Here is an 18,422-nt window from a genome sequence, read left to right on the forward strand (position 1 = left end):
ATGTATGTCTGCTGTGAGCAAGAAACATGTTTGCTTTTTAAATTATTATTGTGCTGAAAAAAAAAAATTACACTGGGCCGGGGATTTAGTTCAATGGTGCCTTGCCTGCCTCATCCCCGGTACCAAAAAGACAAAATAAAACAAAACAAAAAAACCCCACAACATATCCTAAAATCTTCCCTTTACCAGTTCTAACTGCACCCCGGCTGCGAGGTGTGATTCCCACCCCTGGCCCTAGCCCGGCCCGGCAGCTGCAGCTGCTCTCGGTGCTGGCCTGGCTCCCTGGGGGCCACAGCCTCAGGACCCAGGTTTTCCTCCCCAGTGCTGGCTCAGGGCTCTCATGGTCTGTCCTCAGGGTGGGCCACGTTGTAGCAGGTGACGGGATTTCCCCTCTTACCGTGAAGAACTCACCCAGGAAGGATGTGCTCCGTGAATGCTCACCCACCCGGTCGTGAGCATGGAACTTCGAGACCCTGGCTCTGCCTCCGACCTTTGGGGGCTGCACCAGGTGGTGGTCACTGACAGCGTGGGCAAGGACCAATTCTGAGTACTGAGCCAGGGCACGCTGAGCTATATCCCCAGTGCTTTTCAATCTTTTATGCTGTTTTTGTTTTGTTTTGTTGATTTTTTTTTTGGTACGAGGTGGGTGTCGAATTCAGGACCTTGCATTTGCAAAGCAGGCAGCTTTGTTTTGCTTTTTGAGACAGGGTCTCACTATGTAGTTCAGGCTGGCCTCGAACTTACTATATAGCTCAAGCTAGCCTGGAGCTTGGAGAAATCCTCCTGCCTCAGCCTCCCAAATGCTAGGATCACCATGCACAGCCCTTTTTGCTTGTTTGCTTTTTGTTTGTTTGTTGGTACCAGGATCGAACTCGGAACCTTTCGCTTGCAAAGGCATTGTAACCACTGAGCTAAATCCCCGGGCCTCTTTTTACTGTGCTAAGACAAAGATCTCGTTAAATTGCACAGGCCAGTCTCAAACTTGCGACCCTCCTGCCTCAGCCTCCTGAGTGGCTGGGATTGTAGGCATGGCCACCAGCTCCAGTCTGACTATTCCTGGGCAGATAAAGGACCACCTGAACGAAGGAGTGGATCCACCGAGAGGCTGTTTCTGGGATGAGTGTGCTGCGGGACCAGAACCCAGAACAGTGTGCCTTCCCAGCCTCAGTCTCCTCCGCACACCCCGTGGCCTCCACCTCAGGGTTGCAGCCCGTCCCGGTGGGACACTAGGCGCTGCCTAAGGGGCGGAAACTTGGGGCACAGGCCGAGGAGGGAGGGGCTGGGTGCATGGAGGAGAAGGAGGGCGGCCTGGAGCCCCCACTCTGCCCTCACCAGGCCCGGGAGGCCCCGCCCCAGCTCCCTCTCCGCCAGCGGCCAGGCCTCTGTTTCCCGCCCGGGGAAGGAGTTCGGTGGTCCAGGTCGTCCAGGGAATCTCGAGGCTTGGGAAGAGGAGCTGTGGGTGTGGGGTCCACCGCGGGGCTCCCACATGAGGGCGGCCGTGCCCGTCCCCTTTCCCACGCCAGTTTCCAGGCGCTTCCCTGGGGCGGGTCTGGCCGCGTGGGTACCTGCTGGGAAGACAGCCCACTTTCTGGGCCCCAGAGGGATTTGATAAGCTCTCCTGGCTCTCATCTGGCCCCGAGGAGGGGTCCAGAGTCATTTGGGGCCCTCCAGACCTCCGGTGTCTGTGCAGCTCTGTCCCTGTCATCGTATCACTCCGGGGGGCCTCCCTGTCATCCTGCTTGGCTGGCCTCAGGGCCTTTGCACCTGCTGTTGCTCCGCCCTGCACACTCTGTGCCCAAATGCTCAGACGCCCGCTCCCTCGGATATTTCTCAGCCAGCCTCCATTCCCGTCATGCTGGTTAAGCACACACAGCGCGCACACGCGCACACATACACACGCACACATACACACGCACGCACACATACACACACACACAAGCGCACGCACGCACACTTCACCACACTCCCCACCCTGCTCTCCGTCCTGGCTTAGCCTTTCTCCACAGTGGCGCGTGTGCCAACAGAGACAACTTAGGCTTTGTCTGCCGTCCCCCACCAGCCACGAGCTTCCTGCAGGCTGGCAGTGAGTCCCCACCCACACGCACAAGCGCCGGGCACACGGGTCCTGTACAGGGCTTTTGGTTTTCTTTCCATCTCGTCTCCAGCTCCCAGAATAAATCAGTACACGATGAAATGGTAAATCCTAGTTGCTCCTACAGACAATGTTACCATGAGCACGGCAAACGGCGTGGCTGTCCTTCAGGGGAGACTGGGGAAACGCGCTCCTGGGGGCTTCGAAGGGCCTTGTCTGCCCCCTCGTGGCCCGCGCCGCCCTCGCAAGCCGCCCCCGCCTGCGGGAGCACGTGTACCGCGCCCCCCTCTCTGCCAGGGCTGTCTCCCTGGCAACCAACCAGGCTGCCCTCCGACAGCCTGCAGGCGTCCTGAGTCCTAGGCAAAGAAAACCGGCATTTATTTCATCTTATAAATCTTAACATCACAGTCCCTGACTGCGGACAAGGGACAGACAAAAAGCAGGTTAAGGAGAAGGCAGATGTCACCCGGTGGCACACGCAGTGAGGACGGACGCACGGACGCAGGCTGGCTGAGAGATGGCAAAGTCGCCCAGGGGCAGCGGCGCAGCCCAGGGCCCTCGAGGCGAGGGCTGGGGACAAAGCTGACGGGGGAGGGCCCTGCAGCGGGTGAGTCTGGCGGCCAGCCCGAGGAGCAGGCCTTGAGCCAGCGGGGAGCGGGAGCCCGCGGGCGGCGCTGCCCCCCGCCCAAGTGCTCATAGCTTCAACTAGGAAGAGAAGGGCCCCAGGCCTAGGTCCAGACGTGCTGCCCCGCACGCTGTGACCACGCGCCTGGTGGGACGTGTGTCCCAGCGCACGTGAGACCCTGACTTTGATTCCAGGGTCTGCAGTGACCTGGGGCTGAAACTCATGCCAGCAGGGGCACTTCCGGGCTGGGGGAGGGGGCGAGGACGTCCCTGAGAAACCCGCGCGCGCCTCCACTGCAGCCTGGGTGGTAGGCGCTGGAGCTGAGCAGCCTGGACCTCACTGGGGGGCTGGTTAAAGCGGGGCGCGCTGTACTCGGAGGCCTGGGGTTCAAATGAGCAAAACAACACAGAAAAAAAACACAAAAAACCAAATCCCCACCGGCCTTGAGGCTTCGGACAACACATCTGTTCTCTCCGGGTCCACGGGGCCACGGGTCAGGGCCCTGTCAGCGCTCTCCTCGGGGCCCGCCAAGAAGCAGCTCCCGAGCAGCGGCTAACCCGGCCTCTCCTGGGCCCTGCAAGGCAGCTCACGTTTTGGCCTTAGGACGCTCGGGCTCACAAATCGTGAGGCTTCCGCCTCAGGGCCACCAGGGGGCGCCTTCGCACGCAGCTTTGTCAGAAAGTGACCACCGCCTTTGGGCTCTGGAGGCCAGCGCCCGTCACGGATTCACAGGGGCTCCGCCAGCTTCCCGCAGAGGGGCTGTTAGCGCCTCGTGCCACGGCGGCACAGAGGACGATACGTGAGTCAGTGAGCACTGAAATTAGAATTTCATGTCCCTAAATTTTATGCATCTTTTGATTTTTTTCAGCCATTTGCAATACAAGCCATCACGAACTCGAGGGCCACACCAGACGGACTGCAGGCTCCAATCGGCCCCCGAGGCATCGTTTGCCAAGCGCTGGTCTAAGTGTCCACTGGGTAAGTGGAAGAAAATCGGACACCGGCCCCATGCTAGATCACAGCTGTGCACACACACGCACGCACAAGTGACAGACACCCTGCTTGCTCATGAAGAATGCAAGAGGCAAACGGGAGTAACCCTGGCCCCTTCCTTATTTTCCGTCCTGAAAGCTAGAGTGAAGCCAAAATGAGCGCTCAAGGACCTTTTGCAAAGTGTGACGCTGACCAGGGCTGCAGAGTGAGGCAGCTTCCGCCTCGGCTTTGCTCAAACGCCCAGAAGGGACTCTCGGCCAGGCACACAGATGGGGGCTTCTGCCAACCCCACTAACCTCTGCCTCTGGTTCCATTAAAGCCTCAGGTTGGCTCTGATGGGAGAAAATGAGCTTGTAGGAGGTGTAAGTAGCCATTCTAACACGCCAGGCTATCCGTTCTTTACATTAAGTGCTATAAAGAACTAACCCACAAACTTGGGAGTCCTGGGTAGCTCATCTCTATCCCACCCCTGCTTCTGTTTCCTTAATCCAGCTCTAGACTGTAAGTGCTATTTTGGTAAAAGAAAAAGTTACTATCGCTTCCCGGCCTTTTGGCTAAGATCAAGTGTAGAAAAAGTTAATACCCAGAATTCACAGGATGGAATAAGTAAAGGGACTTTTCGGGTGGAAGAACACATCCTTCCTAACCGGATCGTCTCATTTATTCATTTGTTGAGGCAGGGCCCCGCTACGTAGCCCTGGCTGGCCTCGAACTCACAGTGATCTTCCTGCCTCTGCCTCCCAGGTGCCAGATTACAGGCCTGTGCTACCATGCCCAGCTTGAATCGTGTGAAATTCATAAAGCTGTCCTTTGTGATTCTTCAGCTATTAGGAATTTGTTCCCTATTTTGCACAAATCAGATACTATAAAGGAGGAAACAACAGTTTCTATGAACATGATATGAGTATCTTCCCTCCAGATTTCCACAGCCCTGTCATCCCCAGGGGCCACTGCATCACGGTCAAGAATGTCACTGGGCCCAACTGACATTTTCAGTCCCCTTACCACCCACAGCTCCCGAGAAAGAAAGAAAGCCAAAGACAAAACCTTCAGTGCTCTCGCTGTGCTATAGCCTCACCTTCATTTTTCCTTCTAGTTAAAAGGTGAGAAGGAGAAAGATCTCACATACGGGGATTCTTTCTTCAGAATAGTTTTATTAGTTTGATATTGTCTGCCAATACTCAACCTTTTCTCTCCTACTTTGGCACACAGATCCATTCATTCAGGATTTTCTCCCCATATTTCATATAGTGTAACAAAAGTCTGTGGGTCTATGGAGAAGTCCGGGGTATGCAGTCTGAGGTTACTGCCGGATGTCATGGCAGCTTTAAGATTCCGTACTTTGGACATCAACTTCATAAGGTCCATCTCAAGGTGGGTTACGGTAGTAAATGCATAGTCTTGGCTTGGGGAGGCATGTTGATTTTTCTTACGTAGAGAGCGAAATGGATAGCTTCGAAGGCCAAGAGGATTGTGCTCCTGTCAAGAAACATATTCAGGGTGAATAATTCCATTGCCCTTGCTGGTTTTGACAGTCCTGAGAAAGGTAAGTTCATCTAAGTTTCGATCGTGGCTCTATCATTGCTTTTTTTGTTTTGGTACTGGGGATGGAACTCAGGACCTTGCACTTGAGAGGCAGGTGTGGTGCCACTAAATTAAATCTCCGGCCCTAGCTCTAACATTGCTTTTGTCCAGGGATTGCAAACTGGCAAAATCTGTCCACACCTGGTTTTGAAAATAAAGTTTTACTGGCACACAGCCATGCTCACTCATTTGCATACTATCTATGGCTGCTTTCAGGCTGTAAGGGCGGAGCTGAGAGCAGATACCACAGAGGTCACATGGCCCATGATGCTGGCATTGTTTACTCTCTGGCCCGTTAGAGAAGTTTGCCAATTCCTGCTGTCACTCTGGACACAGTGTCATGAAGTGCTAGATCTGACCAGAAGAGAACACAGGGCCACCATATTTCTCTCCCCCTTCCTTCCTACCCAAAAGGGCTGTGAAGTTACCTTGGGGACCAGCAGTTACTACCTTCCACCTTTGTCCCTTTGGTCCAGGCCTTCTATTTCCTTTACTTAAAATACTGATAACATTTCCATGAAGTTCAGGAATTTGTATTAAATCAAACAGTGAAATTTTAAAAATCAGGGCACAGTGACTTTGGCTCTGTGAACAGTTTTGACCTGAAACACACTTTAAGTTCCTGATTCAATCCTCAATTTGAAGAAATTCACACCCTAGGAAAAAACTGAGCCAATAAACAGCTATTTGCTCCAACTTCTGTGGATTTGGAGACTTAGTGATACAATGTCTTCTTCACTAAGGACATGTCAGGAAGCTTATTCGCCACATTTTCCTATGAGGCAGGTACTTTCTCTTTAAATTCGTGACATCTAGGAGTCCTGCCTCTCCTAACTAAAACCCATGTTTCTCTGGGTCTGAGATTTGTTACTGAATTGATGTGGTGCGAAAATGAAGCCATTCCTCCAGGTGTGGTGGTGCATGCCTGAAATCCTAGAACTCTGGCAGGCTGAGGCAGGAGGATCAAAAGTTCCAGCCTGGACAAGTTAGTGACTTTGGTGAGAGCCTGTCTCAAAATAGAGAGAAAGAGAAAGAGAGAGACAGAGAGCGCACGAGAGCCAGCCGTCCTTACCTTAGTCTTATTCTTAGTTTTCTTGCCATGCACCCAAAACTTCAGTATCACATACAGAACAAAAACAAAAAGAAGCCAGAGACATTTGTATCCCAGCCAGCCCTGAGCATGTGCTGAGTAGTTGAGCCAAACCCGAGTGTGCTTCCCACACAGCGTACCACACGGCGCCTTCTCCAGGGGCTTCTTGGCTTTCTCCCAAAGAAAGAACATGAAGGGCTCCCCGCAGCAGAGGAACAGGGAAAACACCAGCAGCTCACTGAGCAACCCCATGCTGAGCAGTCAGTGCGCAAAGGGGCAAAGTGGCGCTGCCGCCCGCCTAACCATTCCACAGCTGGTGATGTCACAGAGTGGCCCCTGGCATCCGGGCCATTGTGACGCCTAGAGGGGAGGCCCGTTCCAGTGCGGCTTTGAAGGGGAGGCAGGGAACCTCCTGGCCATGCCCCAAGGCTGCAGCGCTGTCGGTTTTCCCAGTGGACTGACACTGGGGGGCAGGACACTACTGCCCGGGGGCTGAGCGCCCATGGCCACCAAGTGGGAGAGTGAGCCCTCCCCACGGCCCACACTGTCCGCCGTGATGACTCACTGTGAGACCTAACTAACTCCATTTTAAAGTTTGACCCTATCTTAAATATAAGACAGTAAAGTGGCCTTGACATAAATTCCACTTCACTGAAGTCAACCGTTCCCCTAGTCTCCTTTGTGCCCATAAACTAATGATAAAATGTCCTTGCTGTGGGACAACAGATAAAAGAGACACAGCTCCTAACTCAATCCACTGTCTGCCCAGAAAACAGATGCTCCCGGGCCCATTATCTATAGAACATTCTGTCAATGTGCTGATTGTTCCTTTTTCCCATAAACTCTACATGTAGCCACCCCTCAACCCCCCATGCTTGCTAAATATCAACCAATCATGTAACTGCTAAATGGAACATCCCCAAACCTTGCGGTAGCCACAATAAAAACCCTGACTTGAAATTCGGGGCTCTCAATCCTGATCCGTTGCGTCGGTGACAGTTGAGTGCCCCTGCTCGAGCTTGAATAAACGACCCTCGTGTGTTTACATCGGAAACGGCTCCTTGATGGTCTTTGGGGACTTTGCGATCTGGGCACAACATCACGACCTTATGCAGAGACCTCATGTTTGGCTTCCTTACCGGGCTTCCACTGCCCAGCGCCCCCGTCACCCCTTTCTGCCCTGCGCCCCCGTGAACTGACTGGGATAGGAGGGTCTCAGGTTTGAGACTAGCGCAGGCCACTTGGCGACTTAGCGAGAGCCGGCCTCGCAGTAGAGTCTGAACTGGGGCTGAGGACCTCGCTGTGTGGGGGCCCTGGGGTTCAATCCCAGTACTGCTAAACACATCAGTCCAGTGACAGGGACAACACTAGCAAACAGGAGAAGGGCCACTCCCAGTCCGGCCTCGCAGGAAGACTGGAGAGGAAGAGGTGACAGCAGCCGCAGGACCCTGTCAGGGACTGGGCCAGGCCTCCGCAGCGCACCTGCAAATGCCTCTGCAGAAGTGGTCGGTGGGCTCGGGACCCCCGCACGGGTGTCCTGGCGAGCCGCTCCTAGCTGGGGCTCTCGGCCTCCACCTGTGCGGCGCTGAGCCTCAAGAGGACTTGAGAGCCCATGAAACCCAAAGGGGACGCGCACACCTTGCGCGGGCACAGCTGTCCCTGAGCATCCCCTCGGGCCGGGCCGATGGATGGACCGGAACACGCGGCCCGGCCCACCCACGGCCACTGCCTGCAAGGCCCCTCTGGGAAGCCGCTGGCTGCACTGCCCACGGCTGTGGCGGGTCATCCCGTGTCCCATCTGGGGGTTTGTCCCGCCCCCTCCCCTGATCATTGTGGCCCGCGAAGTGATGCCAGACGGCAAACAGACTCAATTCACATCAGTGACCCACGGCAGGGCCGCCTGGGAGTCGCCACAGGAATCCCACTGCGCCGGGCTGCTTCTCCTGCTGGAAGTGTCGAGAGGGGTCAGTGGGCTGTGCCCTGGGAGGGACCCGGGCTTCCGCCCAGCCCCTCCGGCTGCCTAGGGGTCCGGCCGGGGCCGGGGTGGACCCGGCACCCTGTGGGGGACACAGCTGGACAGTGGCCCAGCTGCGCTGGCTGACAGGGTGGCACCTCTGCCAAGTGGGGGAGGCCGGGAGCCTCCACGCACAGCCTTCCTCCAACCCTTCCGGGCGACCCTGGGCCAGGGGCAGAAGGGGCCCTGAGGCTGCGCAGTCGCAGTCGCTATATTCAGAGGCCGGGCGCTCTGAGTGCCTCAAGCTTTGAGGGTGGCGACACTGACTGGGTCGGCGAGAGCTGGATGCAGCCGGGCACGGTGGCACAGGGCTGTGAACGCAGCACTTGGGAGGCTGAGGCAGGAGGATCGCACTGAATTCAAGACCAGCCTGAACTACATAGGGAGCCCCTGTCTTAAAAAACCAAACCAAACCAAACCAAAAAATCCCCAAAAATAATCAGTGTGGGGCCGGGGATTTAGCTCAGTGGTTCTGCTGCCTGCCTCGAAAGCGCAAGGACCGGAGTTCCATCCCCGGTACCAAAAAAAAAAAAAAAAAAAAATCAGTGGAAAATAAAATTGACTCATTAAAGCTAAAATTAAGAAAATAAAAGTTGGTCAAAATGGCCATCAAAATAAAAATGTAATGGCAAAACTAATATTTGACTAAAAGGAGATCAAGTTTTCTTTGCAAAGTGAAAAGAACGGTGGGTTGCTGTAACAATTTTAGCCAAATTAAAAATAAAATTGTTATAAAAATAAGTAAAAGAAAAAACCCTCAAAAATGGTTTCACTGGGCTGTAAGACTGTTGGCCCGGGAGGTAAGCGGCTAATTCTGGTTTACTCTGAAAAGGTCTGTTTCAGAAACTCACTGAGTGTAGCCGAGGAAGAGCCGTGGTCACGCACAGAAGCGCTGAACCCCGAACCGGACAGGTGGGAAGCGGCCCAGCGCTGCCGCCCTCGCCCTCCTGGGGGCCTCTCCCTACACAAAGCCCTCGAGACAGTGCTGAGGCCCGGACGCGCTCGCACTTCACAAGCAGCCCTGTGGAAGTTTCAATGATCAGTGACTTCACACACATTAAAGATACATAAAATGTGCCAATTTCAGCTCAATTCCCCCCTGGACCTTCTGCTGACGGAGAAAAGTGGGATCCCCATGACTTCATGGAATCACTGCTATCACCAGCAATTCAATGCTGCAGTTTTTGAGACAGGGTCTCACTATGTAGCCCAGGCTGGCCTCAAATTCATAGGTTCTCCTGCCTCAGCCTCCTAAGTGCTGGGATTGCAGTTGTGCGCCACCACACCCACAGCAAGTCTGCAATTTTCTTGGCAAAACGTCATGTGAAGGGAGAGAAGAAAAGTGTACACAGATGTGAGAAAAGGCAAAGGAGCTCTATTTTGTATCGTATTAGCTGATCTCCACTCTGTTCTAAGTGAGCAGACAGGACACGCCCACCCCTTAGCAGCGGACATGGCCCAGCCGCCCCCCCCCCCCGGGCTGTGGTGGGCGAGATGCCTGGTAACGCGTCCCCAGGCTGTCTCCTCGCTGCTGGGCTGACCCGAGGGTAGCAAAGCCATTGCGATTTCAGCCCACATGGGCTGCGCACACCTGGGGAACCCGGAGTCTCGAGTGCTACGAGCAGCAAGCTCAGCCCACCCGGCTATGCAATCGGCCCGCCCCGCCCCACGTTCTCCAGGACCCGGACCCGGACCCAGACCCAGACCCCTAGCTCTCCAGCGAACGACCATGCAGCTGGGTGTGTGTGTGTGTTTATAACACGGGGACGGGGCTGCTCAGAAGCAGTAGGACGTGTGGGTGACCAAGTGTGCAGACTCCTCCTTGGAGCGCTTGGCGGAGCTGTGCGTGAAGAGGGACTTGTAGGTTTCGGATTCCTCGCTGTCCGCGATGGACCTCTTCGGGGGCCCGCCCGGCTTCCCCGCCTTCCCGGAAGAGGCCCCGTTTGCTGCCGGAAAAAGCCAGAAACGTTTCAGGCTGGCCTAAAGATCGTTCCAGATACTGCCTGTGCTCTCCCTGTCCTGCGGTCCTGGGAGCAAAGCTCACGCGAGCCAGGCACTGCTTGGTCCCGGCCCCACCCCGCCAGGTCCCGGGTCCCCGCCCCGAGGGCCCACCTGCGCTCCGGGGGCCCGCGGCACCCCTCTTCTCCTGGGGCTTGGAGCCGGCTTCCCCGGGCTTGCCGCTCTTTGCTTCCGACGGCCCAGGCAAGGCTGCAAAAGTCAAGGTCAGCAAAGCGGAAGGTGCCGCACTGAAGCGCGCACGTTCAGGACGCAGCCGGGCCGCACAAGGCGAGCACCAACCTCTGTTGCACCTCACCTTCACTGCTGTCTGCCTTGGGCTTCCTGAGTTTCTGTGAAGAGAGCGGGCTGGAGGCTGTGCCGCGAAGGCTCGCTCGGCAGGGGGCCCGGCGTCTGTCAGCCCAGCCCTCCTCCCCCTGCCCCCCCCCCCGCACGTGGGCTGCACTCGCAGGCGTCTGTGGGACCCGCTTCCTCTGTATCTCCACTCCCAATCACATTCTTCAGGGTGTGAAGCGAGGATGACAGACTTCACTGAGAAAAGTCAATGTTACTCCCACCCACTATCAGTAAACAGCGGTGAGGTGAAAAATGCACACCACAAGGCAAGCCCAGGTGGTGTGGACGCACCCCAAGTCTTACCCATTCTGGTACCTCCTTTTCCGTTGTCAGACTTTTTTCATACTTGTTTATTTAACTCTAAGGCCTGGAGACTTATACTAAAGAACATCTGAGTTATTCTCCTCAAATCTGGATTACTCTGAGATTTTCAGGCACTAGAATTTTGTTACTCATAATCGTTATTTTGGTAAGTAACAAGTGAATTAGCCATTCTAAAATTACACAGCTGCGTTCGCACTGATTCAAGTGCAGAAATTACCAAGGGGACAATGTTCACTCAAATTACTTTAAAATGTTACTTTCCTAGGTATCCAAACGGTGGCGCTAATGCCACAGAGTGTTTTTATTTCAGAAGGCCCCTACCCCTAGGCAACCTCACAGGACCTTTGTCGGGCAATACTTGCAATGTGACTCAAAGGGCTTGAACAAAACAAAAACTACTTCACCCATGTAATAAGGCCCGCACGCGAATTTGTGAAGGTCAACACTCAAAAAACAGACAACTATTCATCTCTAAGTCTTCCTTTTGCAGCTGCGTTATTTGAAAAGTAAGAGCGGTAAACAGGCAGAGAGGAAGCGGGGCCGTCTCCAGCTGCGGGCGTATTTGGGAAATATTTTGTATCTTGGCAGCAGTAGCTACGAGGCTTCCAGCTGCTTAGGTGCGCACTGTGCAGAAAGGGGCATGCTAGTTCCTCTGGGCTTTGACAACCTGGCAGGAAGCCTGTGACAGAAATGCACTAAAACAGGACGGTGAAAAGAACTACCTGACAATCTCTAGTAGCTTCCTTTAAAATATGATTTCTCCCTTTTGTGTGTTTGTTTCTAAAAACTAATCAATGGCAACAGTGAAGAACAAATAGATCCTTTTGGGAACTGTCCTTTGTCACAGCTCTAGTTTTTCCTCTCGTTTCTGATCTTGAAGTCAGAGTAATTTAGGAAACCAGCTTAGAATTTAAATACTTACATAAATTTGATTTTTAACCTTCAGGCAGCACTAAAGGACTAGATGGCTCTGTAATATTTCTCATTAATGCTGTATTAACTTAAATAGCAGCACGGAATATTTCTATTTGTATTTGGTCTCAACGTTTGGGCACAACTCTGTGCTCCGGAAGTTTATATGCATTATTTTCTACTTAAGTAAACGATAAAAGGAGCTAAAGCTGCTGATCCTGGCTCTTTCTGACGATTCTGAGCCCGGGCCCAGTAGCAATGCTCCATGTGCTCCAGCAGCAGCTTCTAGGTCTCATGACCACAGATTATACATTGATACAGGCCCTATAATTTCTTCTGTGACCAAAGAAACACAAAAAGCAAAAAACAAAGCTCTGAAAAAAATCTCACTGTCTTATCACTCTCTCCTAGAAAACTAGTGGATGCAGACAGATTTTAAGGGCACTTACCCCCAAAAGTTTATGTCCAGGGTGCTACACTGGTTTTTCTAACAGACCCAGCATTATTCTGCTTTAGTTCTGATCACATTAAGTTTTCTCTCAAGTTTACCCTGGGCCTAACTTTTCTATAAATAAAAAAGAATCTTACCACTCACAAAAGACCTGCAATACACAGCTAACATCTGTTCCTATGTAATAAATCATAATCATAAAATGTACTGCTGGACCCAGAACTGATGGCCTTTTTGTTCTTTTGGTGGCACTGAGGCCGAAACCCGGGACCTCACAAACACTAGGTGCCCCGGAATGATCTCTTAACTGACAAACCGCAGGGTGCCAAAGCCAGGACCAGGACACACAGCCCTACGTCGGTCCTATGGCGGACCTATGGCGGCGCACCTGAGGCACCCAAGTTTGGGCGGGGTTTCCTCCTGGGAGCGGAGCTCCTCCCCGGACAGAACCCCCCCCCCCCCAGAAAGAGTTGCCAGCTCCCTGCCTCTCCAAGAGCATCCTCAGGGCTGCACCCCATGCCCCGGGGAGGGAAAGAAGAGTGGGCTCCCGGCCCCCAGGCCTGCTGGAACGCGGACTGCAGGGGACTCCTGCACACGTCCAAATTTGGGGACACGGGACCCTCGGATGTGCTGGGGTGGTGGTGACTTTCCACTGCCTGGCTTACTAGTCACGAAAACCGAGCACATGCTCTTTTCAAGTAAGTGACAGCGATAGCCATGGTCGCTGCCTTTCCCCAGGGCTCGCTGTGCTCTGTGCTCCTGGGTGTGGCGTCCCCAGGAGCTGCACCGACCACGAGGCTGGGAACCAAGGCTGAGGTGAGGGCGGAAGCTCCGCCTCTGTTACCTTCTCCTGCTTCGCCCTCAGCCGCCGCACCTCCACCCTCGTCGTCGTCCTCAGCGTCTCCACGTCCTCCTTGGTGCCACTGAGCACGATGACGTCATCTTCCTGGAAGGCAGCCCCGTACTGCACCGGGCAAGAGAGAGCCAGAGTCGGTCACCACAAGAGCGGACGCCACCGAGTCCCCCTCACCCCAGCATCGTTCTCAGCTTTTGCCAGGCTCCTACTGCGGTTCTGCCTGCGTCGCAGCTTCGCCAGCTTTCAGGTCAAAGTCGGTTTGGGAGTCCGTGTGCCCAGGTCAGTGCCGGCCTAGCAGCCTGCCTGCGCCACCCTGAGGGCCCTGCTTGCAACGCTGGCCCTGGCTGATTCAGGAAGGGCTCCCAGCGTTTCTTAACGGGGGGGCGGGGGGGGGGAATCTGGGCTTTGTATAATGTGGCTCATGATGAGCAGCTGCTTTCCTTCTTTGGGCCTACAATTTCAGTATATGCTTAGCTGAGGGTAAGTGACCAGCTCCCAGCAAAAGCCCTGGGCACCGATTTGCTGACGGGCATCGCTGGGCAGAAGCCTGTGTGCTGCACTGCGCTTCGGCCGGTGGCTGTTTTTGCTCAGGGCCCCCGAAGGGAAGCAGGGCACAAGGAAGAGCTCAGTGTACTCTGCGAAACTCTACAGCCCCGTGTCTCCTCCCTCACCTTCCTGCCGTGCGCTCTCCTCGCTGCACCACGCAGTGCGCCAGTGCTGAGGAACTGCACCCGTGCTCCCACACTCATTTGCAGACTTCCACCTAAGAAAGTGCTCTTGGGAAGCGCACGAAACCCAGACTGGGAGCTTGGTCTAGACCTCGCCCTGACAGTGCCCACGAGCACAGCTTTGTGAGCGAGGAGCGCTGCCTCAGAGAGGCCACGCAGGACCAGGCCAGGCCTGCTCTGCTGCCTCTGCCCCTCAGCCTGCACCACCTGGCTGAGGTCCGAGTACCCTGCTGTGTCTCCTCACTGCCATGGCTCCAGTGCCAGGCACATGGCGGGGCCTGTGCAGCAGGGCTGGGGCAGGAGGAAGCAGAAACAGTGAGGAGAGGTGGAGGTTCCGCTCCTACACCTGGAAGTGAGTTTTGTGCCCCATCTGTCTGGGACACAAGGAGCATGTGACCCGGCGCCCTGGCCTTGGTTTCCTCAGCTGTACAGAAACTGACACAAGCGCAGCCTCCTCAGCTGGGGCCAACTCTGCTCCCAGCCCTGTGTGGAGACGATCGAGGCACCAGTGGGTACAAGCCAGAGAGGCCACTAAACATCCTCCAGTGCAGAAGCCGGCCCTCACACTGAGGCACGCCCTGGGCAGAGTCCAACACCATCAAGTGAAACAAGCATGCTTTCTGACTAAGGAATGTCATCTAAAGCAGGAAAAAGGTACAAGCCACAAAGCGAACATGTTTTACAATGTAAAATGACAAACTTCTACATGATGAAGTCACAATACACAAAAACATAAGCCAGAGACTAAGAGAAAACATCTGTAGCATATATAACAATCGATGAATTACACTCCACTCCACAGACCATCCCGGCAAAACTTCAACTACACAGAAAGGCTGTGAACAGCCAGTCCTCAGGCTGGGACACACACAGCTCTAGGTGGCTCGGCCTCTGAATCTACCAGCTGCAGTTCCAGCTCAGTGTTCCTGCGTCTCATTAGAAGACGTGCAAACACAGCAGAGTGGGGTCACCAGGGCTGGGGAGGGCACAGGGTATAGCCGAGATCTGGGGTGCAGTGTGGGGGGGACTGGCTGATGAGCTCAGACTGCACACACTCTCACCATACGCAACTCAGTACGCAAAAGAGAAGTGCGATTTTGCTGGCCTGTGGTCATCATCTCACTATGGATATGTGTATCAAAACACTGCCTTGCACACTTTACACACAAATAACACGAAAAGCCAGCTTATTGTGAAAGCATTGGCTTCCCAGTAAGAAAGGAAGCGGCACAGTCTGGAGAGTCTCTTTCTCCCTGTACACTAGGGGCTGGAAAACAATGGCCAAGGTGACAAGGCCAGCTGCAAGATCACCGTCTGCTATACTAAGTGTAAAAGGCCGGGATAGCGGTGCGCAGAATCAGGTTAAGGTTTTATTCCATTTATTCCACTCTTCAGGAGCTAGGCATCGTGCTAAGTATGACTTGGGCTCCGTTCTCCATGAGTTGGGTGAAGAGTTCCAAAATAAAAGTGACTGCTTTGTCTATAAATGTCTCCTGTCCTCCCTCGCCTGTCTTACTCTGGTTTTCAAATCTGCGGAACATTCTGGGTCTTTATTTAATGTCTCCTGCTCTTCACAATCTTTTCTAGGGGTCTGGGAGCAGAAATCTCATTGTGTCTCTTGGGTCACAATACACAGCTCAGGATACAGACTCTAGAGGAAGCTTCTAAAAAGAAAGCCCGGGTTTCTATCCAGCGTGCCCGGGACTGGAAACTGAACCCAGCCTCACCCCAGCCTCTGCAGCGGCCGCTCTCCCCTCCCACTTCCTCAGTTGGAGGCAGTCCCCAAGCACTTCCCAACCCTTAGGTTTCTCTTCTGAACATTTCTGGTAAGCAAATCACACAATGTACAGGCTTAGAGTGTGTGTGCAACTGGCTCTGTTCATTTATGAGAAGTCTTCAGGACTCACCATGCTGTGGCGCGCTTCAGAACCATATTATTCTTTGTTCCCTTTAATAACGTACCACCCACTTTACTCATCCATCAGACAACCGAGGTGTTTGCACTTTTTCAGCATCATGAATAATGCACTAAGAATATGTGTGCAAGGATTTGTGAAAGCATTTGCTTTCATTTCTCTCGAGTAGATCCCAGGAGGGAAGTCACTGGGTCATATGCTGACTGACAGGAAACGCCTTTCCTCAAAACACACTTTTCCAAAGCAGTTTCTGTTTCCACCAGTAACACTCGGGGATTCTGATGGCTGGCACTGTCGTTGACACTTGTTACTGTCTTTGTAACACTACAATGGTTGTGAAGTGGGCTCTCAATCTGCACCTCCCTGCTGACCAAAGATGCTCATCACCTTTCACATGCTTACTGGCCATCTGTATATCTTCTTTGGAGAAACGTCTATTTAAATCCTTTGCTAATTTCTTGTGTTGCTTCTTTAATGTTGAGAGTTCTTTACACATTCGGGATATGAGCTTTTAGCTCACTGCTATAACAAATACCTTACATTGGACAATTTCTAAACACCGGAAATTTATTGCTTGTGGTTTTGGAGGCTGGAGAGCCCAAGACCAAGGTGCCAGTGGATCTGGAGCCTGAGGCCCATCCCTCACGCCTGGAGCCTTCTATGTGCCCTCATGTGGCAGTGCCAGAGAGGAAGGCCCCTCACAGCCTTTACACAGACCCTAAGGGCCCGCCCCCATGGCCGAGTCACTTCCAGAGGCCGTAGTGCTACTGTGCTGGAGGTCAGTGTTCAGCCTGCAGACTTGGGAGGCCACCAGCACCCAGACCACAGTAAGTTCCAGATCAGCTCTGTGTTACAAGGCCCTCTTTCTGGGGCTGTCCTTTCACATCCGGGATGACATCTTGTGAAGCAAAAGGCTTTAATGCTCATGAAATCCAATGGCCCAATTCTCTTCTACCACTATGCTACTGGTGCCACATTTTATAAACCACTTGTTAACTCAAGATCATGGAGATCTTGGCTCTTAAGCGGTTTATAGTTTTAGCTCATGTATTTGGGGCTGTGATCCTCTACGTTCATTTCTGTGTTATGACGTAAGGTAGTAAGGTAGAGGTCCAAATTCATTCTTTCGTGTGTGGATGAGCAATGTTTCTTCAAAAAGACTATCCCTTCTCTCACTGAGTTGCCCGCTTGGTAGAAAATCAACTGACCATCAACTTGAAGGCGTATTTCTGGGCTCTCAATTTTATTCTGTTGCTCAATATGCCTATCCTCGTGCCACTACCACGTATCTTGATTTTTAAAAGTTACTACTGAGGGGAGCAGCCAAAAGAATTTTTTGCTGGTATGTGTAAAAGTCATCTTAATTAAATATTACAATCATAGACATCTGAAAGTATGCTAAAAGCAAAGTCTGTTATTAGCCAGGTGCTGTGGCACCAGCTACTTGGGAGGCTGAGGCAGAAAGGTCACAAGCTTGAGGCCAGCCTCACCACTCAAGGCTGGGGATCCAGCTCAGTGCTGGGGACCTGGGGCTCAACCTGCAGTACCACCGGAGGAGGGGGCATTACTGATCAGAACACGAGTTACTGCATCGCAGACTGTCACTGAAGAGCATAAGGGCAGGCATTCCAATCATCAGAAGAAAATGCCTCACATAAGCGGACAGGAACTCTAACAGGCCTCCTGTGCAGGCAAACAGTGGGGACAGACCCAGCCCGGAGGCCCCTCTGAGACCGGCCCCAGCACAGAAAGAGACTCGGAGCAGCCCTTTTCCCAGGCTGCCGAAGCTCCTTAGCACTTCCAGCACAAGGCATAATACACTCTGCTGGGCCTCTTTCGCTCCTGCTTTGGCTGGATTATTCACTGTGGTTCTTCTCTGAAAAAGCACACATTCAGGCCAAGAGCAGCACCTGTTTTAGGGCTGGGCTGGTAAGTTTGTATGACCGAAAAAGTCGCCGAGGCTGGTATAGGAGAAGTGACTTGAAGCACCCGCTGGGCCGGGACACCTGGCGAGGACTGACTCCCAGGAGCCGCCAGGGAGGTCTGCGTAAAGACGCCCTCACTCCTGCCCCCTGGGGGGAGGGGCTTTTCCTTGGAGACCTGATGAAGAGTCACCTGCAGGAACTGCTCCGCTGGCAGGGATGGCCCCACCTGCGCTGTGGCTCTGGTGTAAATAACCCTCCTGAGGGCAGAGCTGCATGGGGAGGCTGCGCCTGCTTGGTGAGCGCACCTCCTTCCCTCCTCCGGGATTCCTGCTTGTTTCTTGCCAGAGTCCCTTCTGCCCTCTTTTCTAGTGTCGGGGCCGCAGGCTCTTTCCTCTGGACACTGCTGTTTAGAGGCCACACAGACCCTCGTCTGCACACACCTGTGGTGTCCTGGCCAGGGCCGACGTACCTTTAGAGCTGAACTGTCGACATGCGAGAGTCAGGATCTCACATACTAAAGAGTGAGCTGCCTTGCTCCTTCTCCAGAGACAAAATACCCC

At 53.6% G+C, this 18,422-nt stretch overlaps 3 protein-coding genes across 3 annotated transcripts in view; all 3 read right to left on the reverse strand.

Moving 5' to 3' along the window:
* Window positions 1-4,970, reverse strand: part of LOC101723860 (cas scaffolding protein family member 4-like) — a 66,225-nt gene extending 61,255 nt beyond the window's left edge. The window contains exon 1 of the mRNA XM_087188620.1: window positions 4,789-4,970. Within this exon, the coding sequence (XP_087044746.1) occupies window positions 4,789-4,794 (6 nt within the window). The 5' untranslated portion in view covers window positions 4,795-4,970. The remainder of the gene's footprint in view (window positions 1-4,788) is intronic.
* On the reverse strand, window positions 4,845-9,303 carry LOC106007605 (protein FAM209B). The gene is made up of 2 exons (XM_087188576.1): window positions 6,079-9,303; window positions 4,845-5,192 (listed from the first exon to the last, which is right to left on the reverse strand). The coding sequence occupies exons 1-2, from the start codon at window positions 6,634-6,636 to the stop codon at window positions 4,929-4,931; spliced, it is 822 nt and encodes a 273-aa protein (XP_087044702.1). The 5' UTR covers window positions 6,637-9,303; the 3' UTR covers window positions 4,845-4,928.
* An 831-nt stretch (window positions 9,304-10,134) lies between these two features.
* The window catches only part of Rtf2 (replication termination factor 2), a 37,727-nt gene continuing 29,439 nt past the window's right edge, over window positions 10,135-18,422 (reverse strand). The window contains 4 exon segments of the mRNA XM_087188577.1: window positions 10,135-10,344; window positions 10,511-10,606; window positions 10,713-10,746; window positions 13,282-13,401. Of these exon segments, the coding sequence (XP_087044703.1) occupies window positions 10,175-10,344; window positions 10,511-10,606; window positions 10,713-10,746; window positions 13,282-13,401 (420 nt within the window). The 3' untranslated portion in view covers window positions 10,135-10,174.

The sequence above is a fragment of the Heterocephalus glaber genome, unplaced genomic scaffold (assembly GCF_053883595.1).
Source record: "Heterocephalus glaber isolate CG9 unplaced genomic scaffold, H.glaber_assembly_v1.0 deba00001532, whole genome shotgun sequence".
Classification (NCBI taxonomy): Eukaryota; Metazoa; Chordata; class Mammalia; order Rodentia; family Bathyergidae; genus Heterocephalus; species Heterocephalus glaber.